The 9,762-nt window shown below is 61.8% G+C and overlaps 1 protein-coding gene across 1 annotated transcript in view; it reads left to right on the forward strand.

Annotated features, from left to right (window-relative positions):
* LOC106899792 (cadherin-related family member 5-like) overlaps positions 1-9,762 on the forward strand; it is a gene marked incomplete at its 3' end in the record, with an annotated part of 24,260 nt that overhangs the window by 10,923 nt on the left and 3,575 nt on the right. The window contains exons 3-6 of the mRNA XM_014961709.1: positions 527-586; positions 673-765; positions 2,908-2,994; positions 3,104-3,214. Of these exons, the coding sequence (XP_014817195.1) occupies positions 527-586; positions 673-765; positions 2,908-2,994; positions 3,104-3,214 (351 nt within the window). The remainder of the gene's footprint in view (positions 1-526; positions 587-672; positions 766-2,907; positions 2,995-3,103; positions 3,215-9,762) is intronic.

A 9,762-nucleotide genomic window follows, 5' to 3' on the forward strand; every position in this document is an offset into this window, starting at 1 on the left:
CCCCCCTCCATCTCTCCTTGCCCCGCCTTCACCCATCCTTGACCCACGTCCACCATCCTGGACCCACCTTCACCCATCCTTGACCTATGTCTATCATCCTGGACCCACCTCCATCTGTCCTTGACCCATCTCTATCATCCTTGACCCATCTTCACCATCCTTGACCCACATCCACCATCCTTGACCCACCTCCACCATCCTGGACCCACGTCCACCATCTTTGACCCACCTCCATCTATCCTTGACCCACCTCCATCTATCCTTGACCCGCCTTCACCCATCCTTGACCCACGTCCACCATCCTGGACCCACCTTCACCCATCCTTGACCTATGTCTATCATCCTTGACCCACCTCCATCCGTCCTTGACCCATCTCTATCATCCTTGACCCATCTTCACCATCCTTGACCCACATCCACCATCCTTGACCCACCTTCACCACCCACCTGGGTGGGGGACCCCATGGGGGTGTCCCTGTGGGGCAGCCCCCCCATGTCCCCCTGCCCAACTTCCCGTCTCTTGCAGGAGCTGGAGTCCCCAGTGCTGATGGTGGCCCTGACGTGCGCCGAGGACGGCTTCTCCCCGGTACGGCCAATGGGACCCCAAGGGACACCGGGTCCTCCATGGGGCACGGTCCCATCCTGGGTGACCCCTGTGTCCCCCCCGGGCAGGTCGAGTACCGGATCATCGTCCAGGTCCTCAACGAGAATGACAACCGGCCCCACTTCCAAGGAGCCACCGTCCTGACCCACAACATCAGCGAGGTGCTGGGATGGGGACAGGGGTGGGGGACGGTCGTGGTCATGGGGACGGGGATGGGGACAAGGATGGCCATGGGCATGGGGTCGGGGAGGAGGACACCCAGGAGGGGATGGGGACGCCCAGGAGGGGATGGGGACACCCAGGAGGGGATGGGGACATCCAGAAGGAATGGAGACACCATGGGGTCACCCCGGAGGGATGGGGACACCCAAGAGGAGATGGGGACGCCCAGGAGGGATGGGGACACCCAAGAGGAGATGGGGACACCCAGGAGAGGTTGGGGATGTCCAAGAGGAGATGGGGACACCTGAGAGGGTTGAGGTCACTCAGGAAAGGATGGAGACACCCAAGAGCAATAGCATCACCCAGGAGGAGATGAGGACACCCAGAAGGTGGTGGGGCCACCCAAGTGGGGATTGGGCCACCCAGGAGGAATGGGGACACCCAGGAGAGGATGGGGTCACCCAAGAGGGATGAGGTCACTCAGGAAGGAATGAGGCCATCCAAGAGGGGTGGGGCCACCCAAGTGGGGATTGGGCCACCCAGGAGGAATGGGGACACCCAGGAGAGGATGGGGTCACCCAAGAGGGATGAGGTCACTCAGGAAAGGATGGGGACATCCAAGAGTGATGGGGCCACCCAAGTGGAGATGGGGACATCCAAGAGGGATGGGGCCACCCAAGTGGGGATGGGGACATCCAAGAGGGATGGGATCACTCGGGAAAGGATGGGGCCACACAAGTGGGGATGGGGACATCCAAGTGGGGATGGGGACATCCAAGAGGGCTGGGGCCTCCCAAGTGGGGATGGGGACATCCAAGAGGGCTGGGGCCTCCCAAGTGGGGATGGGGACATCCAAGTGGGGATGGGGACACCCAAGAGGGATGAGGTCACTCAGGAAGGGATGGGGATGTCCAAGAGGGATAGGGCCACCCAAGTGGGGATGGGGACACCCAAGAGGGATGAGGTCACTCAGGAAGGAATGAGGCCATCCAAGAGGGGTGGGGCCACCCAAGTGGGGATTGGGCCACCCAGGAGGAATGGGGACACCCAGGAGAGGATGGGGTCACCCAAGAGGGATGAGGTCACTCAGGGAAGGATGGGGACATCCAAGTGGGGATGGGGCCACCCAGGAGAGGATGGGGACACCCAAGAGGGATGAGATCACTCGGGAAAGGATGGGGCCACACAAGTGGGGATGGGGACATCCAAGTGGGGATGGGGACATCCAAGAGGGATGGGGCCACCCAGGAGAGGATGGGGTCACCCAAGAGGCATGAGGTCACTCAAGAGGGGACAAGGACACTCAAGAGGAGATGGGGACACCTGAGAGGAACAGGGACACCTGAGAGGAGATGCAGATACCCAAGAGGGATGAGGTCACTCAGGAAGGGATGTGACCCCCCAAGTGAGGATGGGGTCACCCAGGAGGAGATGGGGACACCCAAGAGGCGTAAGGTCACTCAAGAGGGGACGAGGACACTCAAGAGGGATGGGGACACCCAAGAAGGGATGGGGCCACTCAGGAGAGGATGGGGACATCCAAGCTTCATGGGGCCACCCAAGTGGTGATGGGGCCACCTAAGTGGGGATGGGGACATCCAAGAGGGATGGGGCCACCCAGGAGAGGATGGGGTCACCCAGGAGGAGATGGGGACACCCAAGAGAGATGAGATCACTCAGGAAAGGATGGGGACATCCAAGTGGGGATGGGGACATCCAAGAGGGATGGGGCCACCCAGGAGAGGATGGGGTCACCCAAGAGGCATGAGGTCACTCAAGAGGGGACGAGGACACTCAAGAGGAGATGGGGACACCCAAGAGGGACGAGGACACCTGAGAGGAGATGCAGACACCCAAGAGGGATGAGGTCACTCAGGAGAGGATGGGGACATCCAAGTGGGGATGGGGCCACCCAAGTGGGGATGGGGACACCCAAGTGGGATGAGGTCACTCAAGAAGGGACGAGGACACTCAAGAGGAGATGAGGGGACCCAAGAGGGATGGGGATACCTGAGAGGAGATGGGGACACGTGAGAGGAGATGGGGACACCTGGGTGGGTTTGGGTGTCACGGGGGGTGTGTTTGGGGGTGCCGTTGGGTGCCGTTGGGTGGTGGCAGGAGGTGCTGGTGGGTGCCCACAGCTGGCGGCCGTGCACTCGGTGGTGTTCAGCGCCCAGGCGGAGGACGCCGACGGGGACACCCTCATGTACGTCATCGACACGGCCTCGGTGAGCCCCCGGGGGTGGGGACGATGGCGGGGGGTGGGTGGCCAGGGCCATCTGCTGGTGCTGACCCCCTCTTGTCCCCTCCTGTTGTCCCCCCCTGTCCCCCATCAAGCCCGACGCCAGGTTCTTCCGCATCGACCTGCCCAACAGCGGGAAGGTGGTGTTGGCCCGAGCCCTGGACTTCGAGAGCCGGCAGCAGCTGGAGGTGGTGGTCACCGCCGTGGTGAGACCCTCGGGGGGCACCTTCTGGCCACCCCCCTGTCCCCTGTGTCCCCTCCTGTCCCTGCCAGCTCCACCCCACATCCTCGGGTTCCTCTCGTCCCTGCCATCTCCAGCCCACGTCCACGCAACCCCATTGATATGGGTCTGGAGACCTTGTGGAGCTGGACGTGGCATGTCCCTGTGTCCCCTCTGCCCATGTCATCTCCGCCCCATGTCCCAGCAACCCCATGGATGTGGGTCTGGGGACCTCATGGACATCCTTTGTCCCTTCTGGCCACCCCATGTCCCTGTGTCCCCTCTCGTCCTTGTCATCTCCAGCCCACGTCCACGCAACCCCATTGATATGGGTCTGGAGACCTCGTGGAGCTGGACGTGGCATGTCCCTGTGTCCCCTCTGCCCATGTCATCTCCGCCCCATGTCCCAGCAACCCCATGGATGTGGGTCTGGGGCCCTAAGTGTCATCCTTTGTCCCTTCTGGCCACCCCATGTCTCTGTGTCCCCTCTCGTCCTTGTCATCTCCAGCCCACGTCCACGCAACCCCATTGATATGGGTCTGGAGACCTCGTGGAGCTGGACGTGGCATGTCCCTGTGTCCCCTCTGCCCATGTCATCTCCGCCCCATGTCCCAGCAACCCCATGGATGTGGGTCTGGGGCCCTAAGTGTCATCCTTTGTCCCTTCTGGCCACCCCATGTCTCTGTGTCCCCTCTCGTCCTTGTCATCTCCAGCCCACGTCCACGCAACCCCATTGATATGGGTCTGGAGACCTCGTGGAGCTGGACGTGGCATGTCCCTGTGTCCCCTCTGCCCATGTCATCTCCGCCCCATGTCCCAGCAACCCCATGGATGTGGGTCTGGGGCCCTAAGTGTCATCCTTTGTCCCTTCTGGCCACCCCATGTCTCTGTGTCCCCTCTCGTCCTTGTCATCTCCAGCCCACGTCCACGCAACCCCATTGATATGGGTCTGGAGACCTCGTGGAGCTGGACGTGGCATGTCCCTGTGTCCCCTCTGCCCATGTCATCTCCGCCCCATGTCCCAGCAACCCCATGGATGTGGGTCTGGGGCCCTAAGTGTCATCCTTTGTCCCTTCTGGCCACCCCATGTCTCTGTGTCCCCTCTCGTCCTTGTCATCTCCAGCCCACGTCCACGCAACCCCATTGATATGGGTCTGGAGACCTCGTGGAGCTGGACGTGGCATGTCCCTGTGTCCCCTCTGCCCATGTCATCTCCGCCCCATGTCCCAGCAACCCCATGGATGTGGGTCTGGGGCCCTAAGTGTCATCCTTTGTCCCTTCTGGCCACCCCATGTCTCTGTGTCCCCTCTCGTCCTTGTCATCTCCAGCCCACGTCCACGCAACCCCATTGATATGGGTCTGGAGACCTCGTGGAGCTGGACGTGGCATGTCCCTGTGTCCCCTCTGCCCATGTCATCTCCGCCCCATGTCCCAGCAACCCCATGGATGTGGGTCTGGGGCCCTAAGTGTCATCCTTTGTCCCTTCTGGCCACCCCATGTCTCTGTGTCCCCTCTCGTCCTTGTCATCTCCAGCCCACGTCCACGCAACCCCATTGATATGGGTCTGGAGACCTCGTGGAGCTGGACGTGGCATGTCCCTGTGTCCCCTCTGCCCATGTCATCTCCGCCCCATGTCCCAGCAACCCCATGGATGTGGGTCTGGGGCCCTAAGTGTCATCCTTTGTCCCTTCTGGCCACCCCATGTCTCTGTGTCCCCTCTCGTCCTTGTCATCTCCAGCCCACGTCCACGCAACCCCATTGATATGGGTCTGGAGACCTCGTGGAGCTGGACGTGGCATGTCCCTGTGTCCCCTCTGCCCATGTCATCTCCGCCCCATGTCCCAGCAACCCCATGGATGTGGGTCTGGGGCCCTAAGTGTCATCCTTTGTCCCTTCTGGCCACCCCATGTCTCTGTGTCCCCTCTCGTCCTTGTCATCTCCAGCCCACGTCCACGCAACCCCATTGATATGGGTCTGGAGACCTCGTGGAGCTGGACGTGGCATGTCCCTGTGTCCCCTCTGCCCATGTCATCTCCGCCCCATGTCCCAGCAACCCCATGGATGTGGGTCTGGGGCCCTAAGTGTCATCCTTTGTCCCTTCTGGCCACCCCATGTCTCTGTGTCCCCTCTCGTCCTTGTCATCTCCAGCCCACGTCCACGCAACCCCATTGATATGGGTCTGGAGACCTCGTGGAGCTGGACGTGGCATGTCCCTGTGTCCCCTCTGCCCATGTCATCTCCGCCCCATGTCCCAGCAACCCCATGGATGTGGGTCTGGGGCCCTAAGTGTCATCCTTTGTCCCTTCTGGCCACCCCATGTCTCTGTGTCCCCTCTCGTCCTTGTCATCTCCAGCCCACGTCCACGCAACCCCATTGATATGGGTCTGGAGACCTCGTGGAGCTGGACGTGGCATGTCCCTGTGTCCCCTCTGCCCATGTCATCTCCGCCCCATGTCCCAGCAACCCCATGGATGTGGGTCTGGGGCCCTAAGTGTCATCCTTTGTCCCTTCTGGCCACCCCATGTCTCTGTGTCCCCTCTCGTCCTTGTCATCTCCAGCCCACGTCCACGCAACCCCATTGATATGGGTCTGGAGACCTCGTGGAGCTGGACGTGGCATGTCCCTGTGTCCCCTCTGCCCATGTCATCTCCGCCCCATGTCCCAGCAACCCCATGGATGTGGGTCTGGGGCCCTAAGTGTCATCCTTTGTCCCTTCTGGCCACCCCATGTCTCTGTGTCCCCTCTCGTCCTTGTCATCTCCAGCCCACGTCCACGCAACCCCATTGATATGGGTCTGGAGACCTCGTGGAGCTGGACGTGGCATGTCCCTGTGTCCCCTCTGCCCATGTCATCTCCGCCCCATGTCCCAGCAACCCCATGGATGTGGGTCTGGGGCCCTAAGTGTCATCCTTTGTCCCTTCTGGCCACCCCATGTCTCTGTGTCCCCTCTCGTCCTTGTCATCTCCAGCCCACGTCCACGCAACCCCATTGATATGGGTCTGGAGACCTCGTGGAGCTGGACGTGGCATGTCCCTGTGTCCCCTCTGCCCATGTCATCTCCGCCCCATGTCCCAGCAACCCCATGGATGTGGGTCTGGGGCCCTAAGTGTCATCCTTTGTCCCTTCTGGCCACCCCATGTCTCTGTGTCCCCTCTCGTCCTTGTCATCTCCAGCCCACGTCCACGCAACCCCATTGATATGGGTCTGGAGACCTCGTGGAGCTGGACGTGGCATGTCCCTGTGTCCCCTCTGCCCATGTCATCTCCGCCCCATGTCCCAGCAACCCCATGGATGTGGGTCTGGGGCCCTAAGTGTCATCCTTTGTCCCTTCTGGCCACCCCATGTCTCTGTGTCCCCTCTCGTCCTTGTCATCTCCAGCCCACGTCCACGCAACCCCATTGATATGGGTCTGGAGACCTCGTGGAGCTGGACGTGGCATGTCCCTGTGTCCCCTCTGCCCATGTCATCTCCGCCCCATGTCCCAGCAACCCCATGGATGTGGGTCTGGGGCCCTAAGTGTCATCCTTTGTCCCTTCTGGCCACCCCATGTCTCTGTGTCCCCTCTCGTCCTTGTCATCTCCAGCCCACGTCCACGCAACCCCATTGATATGGGTCTGGAGACCTCGTGGAGCTGGACGTGGCATGTCCCTGTGTCCCCTCTGCCCATGTCATCTCCGCCCCATGTCCCAGCAACCCCATGGATGTGGGTCTGGGGCCCTAAGTGTCATCCTTTGTCCCTTCTGGCCACCCCATGTCTCTGTGTCCCCTCTCGTCCTTGTCATCTCCAGCCCACGTCCACGCAACCCCATTGATATGGGTCTGGAGACCTCGTGGAGCTGGACGTGGCATGTCCCTGTGTCCCCTCTGCCCATGTCATCTCCGCCCCATGTCCCAGCAACCCCATGGATGTGGGTCTGGGGCCCTAAGTGTCATCCTTTGTCCCTTCTGGCCACCCCATGTCTCTGTGTCCCCTCTCGTCCTTGTCATCTCCAGCCCACGTCCACGCAACCCCATTGATATGGGTCTGGAGACCTCGTGGAGCTGGACGTGGCATGTCCCTGTGTCCCCTCTGCCCATGTCATCTCCGCCCCATGTCCCAGCAACCCCATGGATGTGGGTCTGGGGCCCTAAGTGTCATCCTTTGTCCCTTCTGGCCACCCCATGTCTCTGTGTCCCCTCTCGTCCTTGTCATCTCCAGCCCACGTCCACGCAACCCCATTGATATGGGTCTGGAGACCTCGTGGAGCTGGACGTGGCATGTCCCCGTGTCCCCTCTGCCCTTGTCATCTCCACCCCATGTCCCAGCAACCCCATGGATGTGGGTCTGGGGACCTCATGGACATCCTTTGTCCCTTCTGGCCACCCCATGTCCCTGTGTCCCCTCTCGTCCTTGTCATCTCCAGCCCACGTCCACGCAACCCCATTGATGTGGGTCTGGAGACCTGGTGGACACGTCATGTCCCTTCTGGCCACCCCGTGTCCTTGTGTCTCCCCATGTCCCTCCCATCTCCACCCCATGTCCCTGCAACCCCATGGATGTGGGTCTGGGAGAGGAGATGCAGACACCCAAGAGGGATGGGGTCACTCAGGAAGGGATGGGGATGTCCAAGAGGGCTGGGGCCACCCAGGAGAGGATGGGGTCACCCAAGAGGCATGAGGTCACTCAAGAGGGGACGAGGACACTCAAGAGGAGATGAGGGGACCCAAGAGGGATGGGGATACCTGAGAGGGACGGGGACACGTGAGAGGAGATGGGGACATGTGAGAGGAGATGGGGACACCTGGGTGGGTTTGGGTGTCACGGGGGGTGTGTTTGGGGGTGCCGTTGGGTGCCGTTGGGTGGTGGCAGGAGGTGCCGGTGGGTGCCCACAGCTGGCGGCCGTGCACTCGGTGGTGTTCAGCGCCCAGGCGGAGGACGCCGACGGGGACACCCTCATGTACGTCATCGACACGGCCTCGGTGAGCCCCCGGGGGTGGGGACGATGGCGGGGGGTGGGTGGCCAGCCCATGTCCCTCTCATCTCCACCTCATGTCCCTGCAACCCCATTGCCATGGGTCTGGGGACCTTGTGGCCATGCCATGACCCTTCTGGTCACCCCATGTCCCTCCTGTGACCCTTCTGGTCACCCCATGTCCCTGCCACCTCCACCCCATGTCCCTGCAACCCCATGGATGTGGGTCTGGAGACCTCCTGGCCACCCCATGTCCCTTCTGGTCACCCCCATGTCCCTCCTGTGACCCTTCTGGTCACCCCATGTTCCTCCCACCTCCATCCCATGTCCTTGCAACCCCATTGCCGTGGGTCTGGGGACCTTGTGGTCATGCTGTGACCCTTCTGGTCACCCCAAGTCCCTCCTGTGTCCCTTCTGGTCACCCCATGTCCCTCCCATCTCCACCCCATGTTCCGCAACCCCATTGCCATGGGTCTGGAGACCTCCTGGCCATGCCATGTCCCTTCTGGTCACCCCATGTCCCTCTTGTGTCCCTTCTGGTCCCCTCATGTCCCTCCCATCTCCACCCCATGTCCCGCAACCCCATTGCCATGGGTCTGGAGACCTCCTGGCCATGCCATGTCCCTTCTGGTCACCCCATGTCCCTCTTGTGTCCCTTCTGGTCCCCTCATGTCCCTCCCATCTCCACCCCATGTCCCGCAACCCCATTGCCATGGGTCTGGAGACCTCCTGGCCATGCCATGTCCCTTCTGGTCACCCCATGTCCCTCTTGTGTCCCTTCTGGTCCCCTCATGTCCCTCCCATCTCCACCCCATGTCCCGCAACCCCATTGCCATGGGTCTGGAGACCTCCTGGCCATGCCATGTCCCTTCTGGTCACCCCATGTCCCTCTTGTGTCCCTTCTGGTCCCCTCATGTCCCTCCCATCTCCACCCCATGTCCCGCAACCCCATTGCCATGGGTCTGGAGACCTCCTGGCCATGCCATGTCCCTTCTGGTCACCCCATGTCCCTCTTGTGTCCCTTCTGGTCCCCTCATGTCCCTCCCATCTCCACCCCATGTCCCGCAACCCCATTGCCATGGGTCTGGAGACCTCCTGGCCATGCCATGTCCCTTCTGGTCACCCCATGTCCCTCTTGTGTCCCTTCTGGTCCCCTCATGTCCCTCCCATCTCCACCCCATGTCCCGCAACCCCATTGCCATGGGTCTGGAGACCTCCTGGCCATGCCATGTCCCTTCTGGTCACCCCATGTCCCTCTTGTGTCCCTTCTGGTCCCCTCATGTCCCTCCCATCTCCACCCCATGTCCCTGCAACCCCATGGATGTGGGTCTGGGGACCTCCTGGCCACCCCATGTCCCTTCTGGTCACCCCATGTCCCTCCCACCTCCACCCCATGTCCCTGCAACCCCATTGTTGTGGGTCTGGAGACCTCCTGGCCATGCTGTGTCCCTTCCAGCCACCCCGTGTCCCTCCTGGCCACCTCGTGTCCCCTCCTGGCCCTGCCATCCCCACCCACGCGTCTCCTGCCACCTCCACCCCGTGTCCCCTCCTGTCCCTGCCACCCCCCACCCCCACCTTGCCG

Source organism: Calidris pugnax, unplaced genomic scaffold, assembly GCF_001431845.1.
Source record: "Calidris pugnax isolate Ruff unplaced genomic scaffold, ASM143184v1 scaffold816, whole genome shotgun sequence".
NCBI classification, from domain to species: domain Eukaryota; kingdom Metazoa; phylum Chordata; class Aves; order Charadriiformes; family Scolopacidae; genus Calidris; species Calidris pugnax.